General features: G+C 36.2%; 3 protein-coding genes across 4 annotated transcripts; 1 reads left to right on the top strand and 2 right to left on the bottom strand.

Annotated features, from left to right (window-relative positions):
• Nucleotides 633-1,513, top strand: LOC18779631. The gene has a single exon (XM_007212010.2). It carries the CDS (start codon nt 681-683, stop codon nt 1,287-1,289), a length of 609 nt encoding a protein of 202 aa, XP_007212072.1. The 5' UTR covers nt 633-680; the 3' UTR covers nt 1,290-1,513.
• Nucleotides 3,392-5,511, bottom strand: LOC18780838 (vacuolar amino acid transporter 1). The gene is made up of 3 exons (XM_007212819.2): nt 5,364-5,511; nt 4,657-5,264; nt 3,392-4,251 (listed from the first exon to the last, which is right to left on the bottom strand). Exons 1-3 carry the CDS (start codon nt 5,449-5,451, stop codon nt 3,733-3,735), a joined length of 1,215 nt encoding a protein of 404 aa, XP_007212881.1. The 5' UTR covers nt 5,452-5,511; the 3' UTR covers nt 3,392-3,732.
• On the bottom strand, nt 6,712-16,425 carry LOC18778976 (probable LRR receptor-like serine/threonine-protein kinase At1g56130). 2 transcript variants are annotated; one of them, XM_007214045.2, is made up of 24 exons: nt 16,203-16,425; nt 14,860-15,046; nt 14,692-14,763; nt 14,527-14,598; nt 14,336-14,407; nt 14,019-14,090; nt 13,517-13,588; nt 13,336-13,407; nt 13,108-13,179; nt 12,948-13,025; nt 12,751-12,822; nt 12,389-12,460; nt 12,234-12,299; nt 11,495-11,560; nt 11,205-11,249; nt 10,516-10,580; nt 9,632-10,008; nt 9,253-9,448; nt 8,995-9,153; nt 8,445-8,563; nt 7,801-8,011; nt 7,489-7,720; nt 7,216-7,366; nt 6,712-7,131 (listed from the first exon to the last, which is right to left on the bottom strand). In XM_007214045.2, exons 1-24 carry the CDS (start codon nt 16,369-16,371, stop codon nt 6,739-6,741), a joined length of 3,162 nt encoding a protein of 1,053 aa, XP_007214107.1. In that variant the 5' UTR covers nt 16,372-16,425; the 3' UTR covers nt 6,712-6,738. The 2 variants fall into 2 exon arrangements, with proteins under 2 accessions (XP_007214107.1, XP_020418727.1); XM_020563138.1 differs by lacking the exons at nt 11,205-11,249; nt 11,495-11,560; nt 12,234-12,299.

Here is a 16,798-nt window from a genome sequence, read left to right as displayed (position 1 = left end):
CAACTGAAGAGATTTTTAGGTGTTATTGGTTATACACGCTCTTTAATAAGTCACGTGATGAGAGAGATAGATTCACAGATATATACAAGAATCATCATTAATTGTGATAAAAAAGATATTTCGGAATTCCAATGAAGTAATATGTTGACGTATCATTTGACAACTTTCAATGGTTAGATAGATGGGAGATATTTTAATACAAAAACAATTTTGTCAAGGAGAGAATCTAAGTACTCAGCATGACTAATGAATTTTCCATGGCTTCTTATTGAAAATGAAAATTTTCTTTATTTTCAGACAAAATTTTATGATCATATCAAGCTACTTGTATTTAAGTTTTCACAACATGAATGTTATTCGAGATAACCAAAAAAAAAAAAAAAAATTAACATGCAAAGAATATTAGGGCACTTATTTAATTCATAATGACCGTTGGAGCTTGCCACCGCAAGGGGACAAACATGGAATTTCAGACGTCATATGTCCGATAATCAGAAAAATTCCTAGCCGTTACAACAGCTCGCGATCTCGTGAATACCTGCATACGCTTGGGGCAATTTTGGAAATAAAGCATTCAAAATATTCAAAGTTCGACCGTTATAAGACTTGAAAACCTCGCGACCGTTTCAAAAAAAACACAACTCAGCCCCAACTCTCACTCTCTTTATCTATACAAATCCATGGCCGACGAGAACGCAAACCAGTCAATCATGGAGCCAAAATCATGGCACCCTCTTCACCAAATCGCAGAGTCTCCAAGCCACAAGCTTCTGCTTAAGCAATGGCTGAAAGAAGAAGAGCTAATCCTCAACAGGGTCTCTCTGAAAGAGAACCAAATCGACTCCGTTCGCAAAGAGATCACAATGCTCTTCATATTCTTCTTCCTCTTCCACTCCACAGCTCTCATCCTTCTCTTCAGTTCCTCCTCGAGGGACCCACATGGGTTTGCATGCCGCCGGTCTTGGATCCCGTCACTCTGTTCTCTCTGCTTCTCTCTGGGGATCATTTGGGCCATAAGGTACAAGACTGACATGGAAGGTCACTTGGAGAAGCTTCTGGAGAGAGAGAAAGAGGATAAAAATCTTCTGGGCAAGTGCATCGAGGAGTTGAAGAAGAAGGGTTTGGAATTTGATTTGTTGAAGGAAGTTGATGCGCTTAGGAGGGCCAAGAGTTTGAGAGTTGAAGCTAAAGAGGTGAGGAAGTGGTCTGCTAGGGACTTTGTGACTTTGTTTTTCTTCACAGTGTCTTGCTTTGTGCTTGTTATCACAAGGGCTATTTTATGTAACTAGGAGTTTGACAAATGGGGTAGATTTTGGGATTGGATTAGTTGGTTCTTAGATTCATGTTCTATTTTGGGTTGGATGGGTTTTGCCATAAGATTTTGGATTCTGTCAAAGAATTGGTGGTGGGATAAATTGGAAGCAAATTGACGGCAGAATGTTTTGTTCTGCTTATTTGTAATTTGGGGAATTTACCATGACATAGTTATGAAACAAATTTGGATGACTGCTTATGTTGTTGGCCTTGGCATGTTCTTTATAATTTGTTTGTTGTTCTTGGATTCATTATAAGCTTACTGCGATTGATGATCATTAATTAGTTTGATCCCATTTTAAAATTAACCTCAATGCTTTAAAAGAGGCAAAATGCCTCAGCAAACACTTCAAGTTTGATGGCCAACAAGTCAAACAAGTTGAAGCATCACATCTGGTCTATTTTTTTTATATTGGAACCTACGAGGAGAAAATTATTAAAAAGAAGAAGTAAACAACAGGGGATAACTTACCAAACTCGGTTACAAAACCAACTCCAAGGATGGGATCAAACTAAACACACAAAATCAACGAAAGCGAAACATGGAAAAACTCACTAAATCTTTACCATAGGCGGTAGAGCCCACGAAGGTAAGGAATCCCACCAGTAATAGGCACGATTATCATCACCAAAATTTGCTAACATATATGCGACACAATTACCTTCCTGATAAATATGAGTGCAAACAAAATTCATCTGCACAGGGCAGCCCAAATCTTAATTCATTGCAATGCACTCAAAAATCACCACAGATCCAAATCCAAGGATGAATATGAGGCTTCCAAATAAGAGCACAACTCAATGGAAACCTTGAGAGAAACCAAACTTTGCCCAAATTGATAAGCAAGTGAATCAATCGGTACTTAACCACTACGTTCTAGCTAGTACCCAATTGAAATATAGATCAATAAGTCCCAAAGGCACCTGCTAAAGTTCCAAATACAATTAGTCCTACAATGCCTAATAGCTTGTACTTCCAGCTCCTATAGCAAATTCTACAATAGATGAATAAGTCCCTAAGACACCTGCTAAAGCTCCAAATACAATTAGTCCTACAATGCCTAATAGCTCGTAGTTCCACCTCCTATAGCAAGCAGAAAGCTTGAGATAGCACATGCATGGGATAATGAACGAAACCGAAACAGTAAATATTGAGCCGACAATCGCCGCGAGGGTCTCATAGTAGGGGAAGACATAGGCTATCATAGTGGAGATGACCAGTAATGCCATCCGTATAAGCAGTTTAACAGGTCTCCAATTCTTGTAGTCTTTCTGAAAGTCCACTTTCAATGGCATCAGCTACTGGGGTGACTATCACGGCGATTGTCGGCTCAATATACCACTAGCTACTGGGGTTGCAATATGCAACGGCAGGGTGCCCAAAGCCACAAGGATTAATTATGGCTGTTGGGCTTTCTTTTTTCCTTTTTCCTGAATTTCTCGTTTTCTATTTTAATTTTATTAAAAGTTAACTCTGTTATATGAGGAGTTACGTAACTGGACTTGTGTCATGCAATTATATACGGGACAGAGAGGTGATTGGTAAAATGGGGACCGCCCGCCATCAATTATTGCTTAATGGGGTTGCTTTTTTCTTTTTCATTTTGCATACAAGTGATATTCAAACGTAACTCGGATGTAAAGGTAAATGCTTTTAATCACTTGAGCTACAAGCCATTTGCTAGAGTTAGCTTTGTTTTTAGGAAGAGTTCTCTTTTGCTAGACTGTATACTTTAGTTTTAGCCTGAACTTTTCCAAGTTTACTTTTGTACTTGCTGGGATCAGTTCATTCAGCTTGAAAGCAGCCAATCCTAATTGGAGACTATGGTATTTTCTTTGCTGAATGTTGCATCTGCAATCTACTCAAATCCCAAAAGGAAACTAACCATTTCAGAGTAGTTGAATTAGGAGGAAAAGACAGAGAGAAAGCAATAATGGTAACCATATTCAAGCAATGGGAAATACGTAGAGACAAGGTATACAAGTCTCCGTCTGGTCTGGACCAGGGTTTATAGTTTATGTACTCTCTGTATCTTCCTTGAATTCACCTTATTGATTGCTTGGAAAAGCCATTAATATTTACAGGATTTTGATGGAAATACCCATTTAACGCGGTATTTTAAGTGGATGAGATATTTGATGAAAATACATCTTTAAAGTTGGCCACGTGATGAAATTTAATCGGATGAAGGACCACATTGATTGATTTGAGAATTTTGAAAACTAAAATAAAAATTTAGAAAAAATTCTTGGACACTAGTGATAAAAAAAAAAACCCACATTTATAATAAGGTACATAAACAATGCGGTTCAGAAACCAGAAATCAAAGGTACTTTTGAATTGAGATGATGAGAAACTAATTGTATATTCTCATAAGACAAGAAATTTCTTGGTAGACTGAAGTTCAATACAATTATTCAATACTCTTGAACAAGTTCTACAATCGATGAGTAAGTCCCTAAGACACCTACTAAAGTTCCAAATGCAATTATTCCTACACTGCCTAATAGCTTGTAGTTCCCGCTCCTATAGCAAGCAGAAAGCTTGAGATAGCACATGCAGGGGAGAATGAAGGAAACTGAAACAGTAAATAGCGAGCCGACAATCGCCATGAGGGTCTCATAGTAGGGGAAAACATAGGCTACCACTGTGCAGCTGACTAGTAATGCCATCCTTATAAGCAGTTTAACAGATCTCCAATTTTTGTAATCTTCTGGAAGTCCACCTTCAATGGCATTAGCTACTGGGGTTACCATCAACGCATATCTTGCGATTGGAATAAGTAGAATGGTGTATATTGCAACTCTTGCACTCACTTCTGTTGTTGGTAGATTCAAAGTGATCTGCGATTCGACACCGTCTCCATACATAAGATAGCCCGTGACTGCGGTTACCATGCAAGTGATGGTTATGAGTAGAAAGCTAAAGAACACAACCTGCATATCAATCAACAAAGGATTAGGTTATTAAAAGTAATTGAAGTAAAATGCCTATCATATTATCAAATCTTTATGCGCACAACATTAACATTCGTCTGACAAAAGAACATTACACTATATAGGCCGGTTTTAAAGTACACATATGCAAATTTTGCAAAGACCAAACCACAGTCCTTTTGTTTGGCTCAGTGGGGTTCTGTTCCAGTTTTGAAATCAAAGGATGGCTCAAAATCAAACCCTTCGCACTAATCACCAAATGGACTTTGGATTAACTACCGAAACCCCTTCCGTGCCCGTAAATTTTACGAATTCCTTATCGTTACATCCATATACATACATAACACATACATATTTGTAATCTCTGTTTCATACTGGAAATTATTTTGTCTATATCCTGCATACCTTGCTGAACTGATTTTTATCTCGCATAGAAATGTATATTGAAGGGGTGATTGCATGTCCTGCAAAGCAAAAAATATACAAGCTCACAGCGGTAGGAAGGCCCCCCACATTTAACAAGTCTCCACTGGCATGAAACCCAACACCTCCAAATGCACCAACACACACAATGGAGCCAACAATGATAAGGCAACAGAACACTCCAGTGGCCGAAACATAGGACAATATGCTCATCTCAGTGATCAGCATTGTGGGCAAGATGATCAAAGCTGTAACTAACACAAATGACTGTCTACCACAGATTAACAACGACCCGAGCTTGATCCTGAATTTCGGAAACAGCTTATACAAGCTATCACTTTCTAATATTATGAGGCCTACGGCAACCAGGTACAATTCTGTGCTCAAAATAATTAAGACTATGATTCTGGCTGTTTTACCAAAGGCACGCTCAGCAATGTCAAGGTAGCTTGTAATTGATGGATCAGAATCCATGCATTTCTTTAGCAAGATGGCTGTGTAGAAGGTGATAATGGAAATTAGAAACAAGAGCACCAAGCTTAGCCACCCTGCCCTTGAGAGGGCATAAGGAAGTGTTACAAGACCAGCACCTGAAAAATTAATCAAACAAGGGTAAATAAATTGTAATAGTCCTCCAAAATAGAAACACAGTAACATGAGAGTGAAACAAATTTAAATATACTGCTTACCCAGGAAAGCATTTGTTCCATTAAAGCAAGCTTTCAAGAAGCTGGATCCTTTGCTTTGAGTTAGTGGAGTTCTTAACTCATTTGCCATTGTTTCTTATGTTGGAGAGAGAGAGAGAGAGAGAGAGAGAGAGAGAGAGAGAGAGAGAGAGAGAGAATCTCAGAGGCCATAACTTCTGAAATTATGAGAATATATATGTTTATATAGATAGAGAGAGAGCAATCCCTCAGATTTTATTTGAGGGACATCTTTGTAGAACTCACTCAGCATTGTATTTCACTAATCCATACCGTCTATTTGGTATATATTCATTCAAAGATCATCTCTACAAAAAATCATTTGAATCTGATAACATTTGACCACTCAATTGAATTATTGAAATTTTAGTACTTTCTTGAAACACCGTGTTCATTGATTTTGTAAGACACAATTGGATATTGAAACGGTTTCTAATTTGTCTAATTTTTTGCAAGGATGATCTATGAATGTAGACTTAAAAAATAAATAGCTTGGATTGTTGAAAAAATATTTGTAAAGGACCCTAAAGGACATCAAATAAAAATATTTGAGGGTTCCCTCAATAAAATGAGACTTATATATATATATATTTATGCATATACTTTTGGAGTCCATCCCAATTAATTAACTTCTGAAATTATGATAAATTGATAATGTTGATGCTTATGTATAGCATCAGTAGTGATTAATTTGGGGATTTCTGGGAACATATTCAATAATAAGTTATTTATTGCATTTGTTGTACTAGCTACCCTAGGTTAAATGGCTTATCACCGTCTTCCTAAACTTATCATGAAATGCACAAATACAGTGGGCCTTGGATTGTTGTCTCAATGTCAATGTCAATGTCATGTCCAGCTGGGTGTCCATGCATATGCATGATGCATCACATTCACATGCGTGCTTGCTAAGTAACTCATATGGAATCTCTGTCTTGTCCAGATCAGGGTTTATTGCCCTTGTCTTGTACTATGTTTATGGTTCTCTTTGTTTCTTCCTTGATTTCACCTTCAATGATTGCTTGGAAAAAGCCATTGATATTAATAATAAGCCACATAAACAATGCGGTTCAGAAACCAGATATTCCTGTTTTTTTAGGAAATTTGGAAAGCTCCAATTTATCTTAGCAATAGAAAAGGTTCCAAACATCACAATCATTCTAAGAAAATGTCCAACCAAAAAACATAAAGAATAAGATATAAAGACAATGAATAAGAATTTTTTTTATACATATAACTACATATATGAACAATAATTAAAAATTATGTGTATATTCATTCCTCCCTCTCCCAAGAAAAACAATAAAGAAAAAACTCAATCACTATTGCTGTACCTCTTTATTCAAGTCCATCAAAATTCTCACCTGCCATTGCGAACAGTATTGTAAATTATGGGTTGAGTGGCCTTTGCAGGTAATTGACTTGTATCCCCCACCACGGTTGTACTTGCCGATGAGTTGTAAACGCTAGAATCAGTTCCTTTAGTTGACATATCGATAGTCATACTGTTTATACCACTTATGTCATCAAATTTCCAGTCAGTCAAGTAACCAGGCTTTGAGGTTACAGTCGCCACTTCGATATCTCCTGAAAGCATTCCCACCACACGGGACATCGATGGTCGTAGCAATGGTGATGCTTGAGTGCACAAAAATGCTATAGCAATTACTCGTTTTACTTCTTCCTCGTTGAATTCGGATAATCTGGAGTCCACTAGTTCAACTTCACGTTTGGTTTCATGCAAGTACCAAGCCTAAGAAGTAAGACCATGAAAGTGCATTAAGAAATGGAGTGAGCTGTATTGGTCCAAAAAGTGTTAGAAGTGACAATTTCTTACCCATTCAAGAAGATAAATCTTTTCTTCATCCAAACTCGGGTCAGAATTTGGCCTACCACTGACAGTTTCTAGGGCCACAACACCAAACGAAAAGACGTCACTCTTCTCTGTAAGGTGTCCACGCATGGCATATTCCGGGGCAAGATACCCACTGCATCATTGACAACAATGTGTACTACTTATCAACATAACATATTTATAAGACAAAACAGGAAATGAAGAGCTATATCTGAAAACATAAGGTGACTAAATCTTTAAGAGCTAAGAGCTTACATTGTTCCTGCAACCCCGGTACTGATGTGGGTCTTTTTATCATCATAAAGCTTGGCTAAACCAAAATCTGATATTTTGGGGATGAGATTAGAGTCAAGCAGGATATTACTGGCCTTCACATCTCTGTGCACAATCCGAAGCCTTGATTCCTCATGAAGATAAGTTAAACCTCTTGCGACGCCCAAGCATATATCAAAACGTGTTGACCAATCAAGATTCAAACTTCTTTTTCCTGCTTCATACAAGCCATTATTATAAATCTTTATAATCTTTTATATTCTACATGAAACAGTAATAATGCTATTCTCATACCAAATAATGCTTGATCAAGACTGTTGTTCTCTAGATACTCATAAACAAGGAGTCGCTTATCTCCCTCAACGCAGAATCCATACAAATCCACTAGGTTATTGTGTTGCACAGCAGAGATAGTGGCAATCTCAGTTACAAACTGGCTCTTTCCTTGATGGGATGCTGCAGACAATTGCTTCACAGCAATTACTCTTCCATCATTAAGCGTTCCCTGTTTACAAAATTCATTAATGTTTAGAGAAATTAATATATTATCAATATCCTTGAGTGAAAATGAAACTTGAGCAGCTAATGAGTTTGATGGTTTGGACAGGCATACACACTTCTACATATAAGGCTAATTTCTTTTACTGGAATTGCAACAGCTTGCATCTTTCCAATCACGACACATGGTCTCATGGTAAGTACACTGCTGCCAGTGCCAGCCCATAAAAAGTATGACGACCATTTTTAACAGGGACATAAGAAGAAAATTTTAGAAAAACGAAATCAGAAAAGAGGATGAAAACGTATGATGGTTCAAGAGGCTATGGTTTACATCCAGGCATATGTGATAGACGTCACAGTTCTATGCTTGTATCAATTAGTAAAAACTGAGGCACTAACATGGGTGCAGCCACATGTCGTTTAGAATAATAACTTACCTTATAGACAGGTCCAAATCCTCCCTCCCCAAGCTTATTATCTGGATTAAAGTCATTTGTAGCTGACTTCAGTTCCGAAAAGCTGAAAGTGAGTGGCCCGATATCTATCCCTAACAGCTCTGCAAATTTAGCATAACAACTGTTATATTTGTGAGCCTGTTTATCCAGCAATAAGTTTGCTTCTTTTTGCATTTTTTTTTTCAAGTTTGCATCTGCTTTAGTAGCTTATAAGCTTTACAGCAAGGAACATGTAAAAGGGATTTACTTATAGACACTCATGGATATTTTTTCATTAATGTTTTTTGGAACATATGAGGGGCCACCCAAAAATGCAGCTCATTCTTTGTTAAGTATGGGAATCGCAGATGGCTTGCCCAACGACAATATTGAATCACATTTAGAACACAAGAGTTAGAGTTTAAATTTTTTAACTACAAAGTGATATTGATGCCCAAAGCAGATTTTTTTTTTTTTTTTCTCTTGCATCAATCGTCAGACACCGTTTGAGAAGTCAAACTTGCATTGATAAACCATAGAAGTAACAATTTACCTTCATCATCCATTGTGTTAGTCCTTTTTCTTCTTTGGAAAATATAGAAAATGGCCACCATCAGAATTAAAACTCCACCACCAACAATGATTCCTACAATCAGCCCAGTCCTATTCTTCTTACTAGTTGTGGGGTTGTTACTGACAGTAGGTATGAAATCTGTAGAAAAGCTCCGTAGTCAACAGCATGGCACCAGTTTGGGAAAACATTAAAAGCTAAACTTCCTAAATCATATCTGAAATTTGAACATCATATTACCTGGTGTAGCACTGATGGCTGAAATAACAGGTCCATATGTACCCTGCCCAGGTATGCAGCAAGTCCCCTTTCCAGCCCAAAAGAGATGAATTTCTAGGTAGTTCTCTGAAACCTGAGCCGCGTACTCCTTCTGCACGGCTTGGAAAGATGCACCTGCCTCCTTCCGTATATCAAAATCCTTTAGAAACAGGTTGCCCTGAAAACAGAGAGAGAGAGAGAGAGAGATGAAACGGGGGAATTAAATTTGTTATACACACTTAAAGTAATTGCTTCGGTTAAAATGTTTTCTTTGAAACCATGACAATCCCAAGTCACGACCAAATAATTTTCAACTTTATGAATTCAAACAAGCAAAAAGTTTCCTTGAGATGATACAGACCTGGATATAAATATCAAATACACGTTTTCCAAGACTTTTCCATGTAGTAGAATCTAGGATAGCTGTTTCTGCAAATTGAAGGGTCACAGTGTAGTTACCGTTCTCAAGCCCCAAGCCATAGTATCTAAGTGATGAAGCTGAAAGCCTTGCAGTCTGGAATATCTCAGAATCTAAAGTATTTTTGAATTGAGATAAAGAGAAACTTGTATATTGAGGATTGTTGGTCGAAGTGAAATATCCAACATTGCTAACTCCCCATTTGTTTGTGCCAGTCACAAAATATGTAGCTGGACCAAGGGTCTGATTTTCATTCTCATACACAATGCCATTGGAAGATGTAATCTGAGGACCACCACATTTAATCCCCAAGTTATAATCTGCATAAAGATACAAAAGAGGTACATATCACAGTATGTTCAGATTCCGGCAATGAAAGGATAATAGTTTGTACAGGCATACTCATTCTCCATGTAAATCACAAACTTAAAAACAAAATATAAGTTAACAAACGACACTACCCAATGTTGGTCCCACACCCAATTGGATCCTCAGAGAGATCTGATTCAGTCCTAATTCTTCTAACATTTTTAGATAATTGGGCATTCTTAAGAATCGGATTTCAAAGAGCAACACTTATGGCATGACGAGAAAATTGCCCCAAAAAATAGACCAATAGGACTAAATATTGCGCCCTGTGATTTATTTTGCTATTAATCTTCTCCATTTTCTTTTCTTATGATGTACACTCCTGGTCATATTACTACCAAATAATGTGATCGTTGATTGGTGATAAATTTTAGCAAAATTTCATTCTAACACATATCCTGCTTGGAGGGATTCTACTCCAATAACACAGAAAGAAGCTAAGCTCTGACTATACTTACAGAGTCCAGTGCCACGATTGCAAGGAAAGTTCTGTTGAAGGCAATTCAACCCTGAAGGTAGAGCACTGAAATACATAAAAAAAACAGAAGAAAAAAACACTTAGAATATGTCAATTATTTGTTGGATAACAAGAAATAAACTCTCTCGGTCCCCAGCCGTGCAATCCACCTAGGGAAAAAAGACAAAAAGGAATAGAGAAAGAGATAAGAACTAAAATGGTTATTTGAGCACCTAATGACTAATTGTAATTAAAATACAACTACCCTAATAATAGAAAATTATCTTAAAGTGAGAAGACAAATGATTTTCCTAACTCCAGAATTCTAGGTGCTTTCCATAACATGAGGATTCAGTAAACGAGCTACAATATGACATAATTGTCCGTTTTGGTAAAAGTTGCCACCTACCCTTTTTAGGTCCCATTGCATCATTATATCATTAGATTGACCTTGTAGTGGGATAGCAGGATCCTGAGTACAGAACCGACGAGGGATTCGATTCAGGATCCAAGTTAGTAGTGCTCCCATTCAGATGAAGCCTGAGACTGTTGTGTTACACTAGTAACTTCAACTACCATACTTAAGAATCAAACAATGACACATATACATTCTAAAAGTGACATGCAACTGTCACATCCATTATAAAAAATGTTCAAAACACTAAGTGAGCCGCAGATCCAAAGAATCACCTGCTGTTTGAACTTTCTATGCTGAAGTTGTTGGCGACTAAATTACTGCAAACAAAGTACATGCAAAAAACTCGCAGTGTTAGTTTCAACTAAATCGTGTAAGCAAGCCCGTCCTGCAAAAACAAAATATGTATGGCTGTTGGAGAGAATGGCACTAAAGACCTGGCAATTGCTATATACGAAGAGTAAACAAAGTTATTAAACTAAAAACCTTTTAGCTAAAATAAAAAATTTATATAACGAATAGAAATAGAAAAGGCCAAGTATATAGTGAAATATCAAGAACATACAGCTGTAACTTTTGTTCGTTGACCCATGAAGGAAAGCTCCCCAGTAGATTATTGTAAGATAAATCTCTGCATGCATATCATGAGAAAAACATCAAAGACATAGTTCACACAATTAACATAACAATACTGTGATCATTATTTTCATACATATATTGTGATATATGCTGCATATTAATTTGAATATAAAACCTCAACTTCTCTATGCTTCCTCATGAACCTAAAAAAGCTTTGCTTTGCAAGAATGGGTATCCATGTCTTGAGGACAAAAAATATGACTGACAGAAAAGACTGCAGAACTAGGAATGGTCTCCAAATCAACTTGCAGGAAGAAAAACTTCAAAACAATTTGAGATTACTAAAATTGTTACAAAGTAGCCTAGGTGAAATGACTCTAGTGGTGAGCAAAATTTGTTCATGACTTATTGTAGCTTATTGCATATAAATCTGTACTTCCCTGAAGTTGTTTGCTTAGTTCTAGGTATTTAGTATAAATCTCCAACTCAAAGTCGACCTTTAGCATCTAGTAGAGGTTCACTAAAAAAAACTTGGAAGAAAAAAAGTTGGGCATTCAAAATCCTTCAAATTCATGTAGAAGCTGATACTGTACAGTTCAGATAAACCCAAAGTAAGTGCATTCCATTCATCCACACAGATATGACATTATCAAATGTAAACATATAGAAAACTCCAGTTTGATGCATTACGGTGATGCTCAAAGCAAATAGGCTGATATACTTACATGTTGAGAAGAGACGAACTTTTAGATTCAGGCAGGGTACCGTTCAACTTATTGTTTCCAAGAAACCTAATTATGAAGACAGAAATACAAGCCTCAATACTTTAAGCTTACATTCAGAAGGAGTATAAAATAATTACGAGGGAATGATATATTACAGAATAGAGAGCGAACTCAAGTTAAACAGCGAGTCTGGTATCTGTCCAGTTAAATTGTTGAAGCTCAAATCCCTGGGGCAAAAAAAGAATAACTCAGTTACGTCCATTAAGACAAAAGCAGCTAGTCCTTAAAATTCTTATAAAACAAGAACCATCATGTTGATGAACTAAAACTGGTAAAATTGAATACCCTCATGGTAATATTAGTAAACCTCAAATATATTAAATTCAATTATTTTATAAAAGAGGAAAAGGTTGCATTTAGGATATGGTACACGACAGTACTTCAAAAAAAAAAAAGTTCCAGGTTGAGCACCTTGGGTTTTCCCATGTATGCTCACCCATCACCAAAAAAAACTTACAGCTGAGACAAACTTTGGTATTCTCCAATGTTGGAAGGAATTGAATCAGAAATATTGTTATTCCTCAGCACTCTGCAGGATATGCAACCAAGTTATCATATTAGATTCAGAAGGAAAACAAACTAGAAAATAGAAGTATGATCTAGTTGTATAAATTTATAATAGATTCAAATGCAAGCAAGAAATATTTTCCTTACAAAATACTGAGAGACTTCATATCCTTAATAAATCCAAGAGATGAGCTCCCGTTGACATTGGATAAATCACTAATTCTCCTATTGTCATATCAAACATGAGATAGTTAGCTTTATATATGCATAAATAACCAAAAAGTGACGAGTAGAACTAGATACTCACAGCTCTGTCAGAGAAGTCAGCTTGGAAAATGTAACTGGTATGGGACCTTCAAAAGAGTTTCCTTGAAACCTCCTAAAAAAATATTTCGCTAAGAATTAGTGAAATATAGAAGTGATTGATTTTTCTCAAAAAAACATTGAGCTAACCAAATCTAACTAAAGACTTAACCTATTATCACTAAACTGCAACTGCATGGAAATAGAAAAGCACTTATTTAGATTATCTTACAAGACAGAAAGCTTTGACCAATTTCCTATGAAGTCAGGTATCCTGCCAGTCAGTTCAGTGTCCGATGCCCAACTGCAACAAACAAATGAATTCCTCTAATATATCCTAAAGTAATAATTTTTCCTATTATTAATAAAAGCTTTTTTATCCGGAGAAAATAAACATTTTTTAAAGTTCTTACACTATTTCCAAGTTTTGCAGATTAGCAAATGTTGATGGAATTTCGCCACTAACTCCAGAACTATCAAAGTAACTGCCAAGGTAAACAATAATGAAATATCATAAATTTATTCCTATCGTACGTCTTTTATCAATCGAGAGTTAATAGATGCTAAGCCATCAGTAAAGAACAGATGAATGTGGAAAACTAACAATAGAATATTGTAATAAAGTGACTATCAAAAGAAATGATATCCCCAGCTCTAAGTAATGGAGGTATCATACCCGTTAGGACAATTCTATTGTTATACATTCACTTTAACTTGGAAAAATGAATATTTGGGTGCAACTAGGTTTTTGCTTTTATAAATGAAGAGGCCCTGTCGCGTCCAGAGAACCTTGTCTTGGTAGAAAATATTCACATTGTGAAAAAAAATTCCAAGTCCTGCTACCATATCCTGAAAAGATTATTGGAATTTTGCACTGCATACAGAAAAAGGAAATGAACAGCATATCAAACTTACATCTCTTTTAGTTTTGTTAAACTCCCTAGCTCAGATGGCAGAGGACCAGAAAAGTTGTTTGCTCCAAAAGCGCTACAAAATTGACAAGTCATCAATCAAAAAATTTCCATTAATATTGTCGTTTAGAGGTTCAAATAATCAAGATTAAGTACAGGAACCAAGTATAAGACAGCAGGTACAGGCTTGAATTGAGCGTAAAGACACTAATTTTGTAGCTCGGATGGCAGGGGTGTACTTCATGTCCAATTTTGTAGGGTAATGGACTGTGTGGCAGGGGAATATTTTCGTATGCAGAACACAAAAACAATAAAACTTACAATGTTCTCAAATCAGTGAGATTTCCAAGTTCCTTCGGTAGCTCGCCTGATAATGCATTAATTCCAAGGGTCCTAGAAATTAAAATTAAAATTGAGATAATCATCATGAACACCAAAAAATTAAAAAGAACAAAAACAAAAATTTATGATGGGCGGAATCAGTTTCTCAAATAATATTCAGATGGCCTCACAAGTATTGCATGCTAGTCAGATTTCCAATGGATGCAGAGAGAGGTCCTGTCAAGTAATTCTGAGCCAAATTCCTGTAAGAAAATGGAGGAAACTTAAAAATGACAACTTGAGCTTTTAGCAAATTACACAAACTAATCAATGGCAGTGCTAATTAGAAAGCATACAGATCGAAGAGGAAAGTCAAAGTCCAGAGCTCAACTGGGATTACACCAACAACATCCAAAGAATAAACTTTCCTGCAAATGCAGTTATGCAAACAGTGAAAGGTGTGATTTTGAAGATAGAGAAAGTGAAGCTCTTTCAGAATGTCATTGGCGTAAAAAGAGACTTACAGTTGGGTAATGTGGCAAGTGGAGTTGCTGTCGAAAGAACAGTCACATTTGATGAAGGGGTTGTAATCCTCGTCGCCGAAGGCGGTGGAGTCTATGGCCGCTCCACTGCAAGGGTCGCCGGTGGTGTTCCATTGCCGTTGATTGGCCGAAATCTTCCATTGCGCAAAGATTGAGTTTAAAGCTCTCACTGCACCGCCAATTACAATGAATTGCTTTATGCATCAATATCATATGAACAAAATAACAGGATAGACATTTTTGGAACTCGGTTCTGGTCACAAAAAAGCAGGTCAAAGCACATTTTTACCCCTAGCTTGACGACATTTGTTTCATTTTGGAATTTCAGGCATTTCAATTTTTATAATTTCACTCATATAGGTTTGTGCAATTAGCAATTAAATTCTACAATTCTAAAAGGAAATTTTAAAAAGTAACCAAATTTTGGACATGTTAGAGTTCTAGCTCTCTCTTCATCTTCTTTTTTAAAGAATTTTAGTCACTCAATATAGTAGTTATATTTCTTTTATTTTTTGTTCAAATGCTAGGATTCGAATCCAAGACCTTGTCTAAATGATTAATTGTTCTAAACCACTACACTTGTGGATCTTTTGCGTGGTTATATTTCTAAATCTTAAAAGAAAAGGCTAAAAATCTTGTGGTTGGAAATTAAAAAAAATTATTCTTTTCAAATTTCTAAAGTCTTAAATATTAAGAATAATAGACGAAATTTGTTTTATAGAGATAAAAATACCCTTACATAGTGGTTACATATTACAACATCGAATAATTTGATGCATTAATTTGACAGAATGTACAATTTAAAACCAAAACTCTAAATTAGCCACACATAAAAAGTATAATTACAAGTCTCTTTTATATATCTATACTATTATTTCCTTGAACTAATTATGCAGTTCAATAATAGATATAGAAAGTGAAGGCTAGTTTGTAATTTTAATCCATTAGGAGAAGAAAATAGAAGGAAATTAGCTTGTTAAGCATTTTTAGTGTAAATTCTTGTGATCAACATGCCATAACAACTAGTTCTTTGCACGAATTTTTACTGAACTACTATTTTCCTTCCTTTTATGGATCCATTGCAGATGGAATCTAATTATACAACCACCATCGATGCATGCATGTATAAATTTATATACTAGTGAATCGTTGAAGACCATTTTCAAGGCGAGGTTTTATGGAGGCCACCTTATTTGCATTCGAGTTACAGTACTATTTGTACTACGATTTTTTTTCATGAATAAAGCTCATTTTCAATCAAAAAACTCTTTAGCTCTTCTTGAAAGAGATAAAATCCTTATAATTAAGAGGAGATGATAAGGGACCTTCAGATGGATCGGTGGTGGCTTGAGGTTGAGAAGTAGGAGCTTGAGCTTCTGCTATGCCAATACCACCAAACCCAAATATGCAGCAGAACGCAGCAGCAGCATACAAGAAAATTACCGAAGCTGATGAGGAGGAGGAGGAGGAGGCAGAGGTTCCTGTTCCTGACATGAATTTGATCTTCTGATCCTTTGTGACAATAGTAATATTATTATTATTATTATTGCTGAAACAGATCAGCCATATGGAAAAACTGAGAGATGGGATTATAAATAGACGTTGGAGTTGGAATATTTCTAGTCACCTTCCAAAGGGTGACAAAATAATTTACAATATTGACATTTAAAGACCAAACGCTGCAGGGCATTGCACTTGCTAAAATGGCACATATGTAAACCAATTTTCTTTCTAACCCCAAAAAATATATATATATATATATAAAATATTTGAATAAAATATGTTATGAGAGCACAAAAACAGAGAGCCATTCAAATGCAGCCGCGCTTCTATTTTAGAAAAGTCTCACCTTGGTACCCAATTAATCGTCAATTTGGGTCGTCTCATAATAATAATATTTTCAACTTGGTTATAGATTGTG

Source organism: Prunus persica, chromosome G4 (genome assembly GCF_000346465.2).
Source record: "Prunus persica cultivar Lovell chromosome G4, Prunus_persica_NCBIv2, whole genome shotgun sequence".
In the NCBI taxonomy this organism is placed as follows: domain Eukaryota; kingdom Viridiplantae; phylum Streptophyta; class Magnoliopsida; order Rosales; family Rosaceae; genus Prunus; species Prunus persica.
The sequence above is the reverse complement of the archived record's forward strand: the minus strand, read 5'-3'. Positions and strand labels throughout refer to the sequence as shown.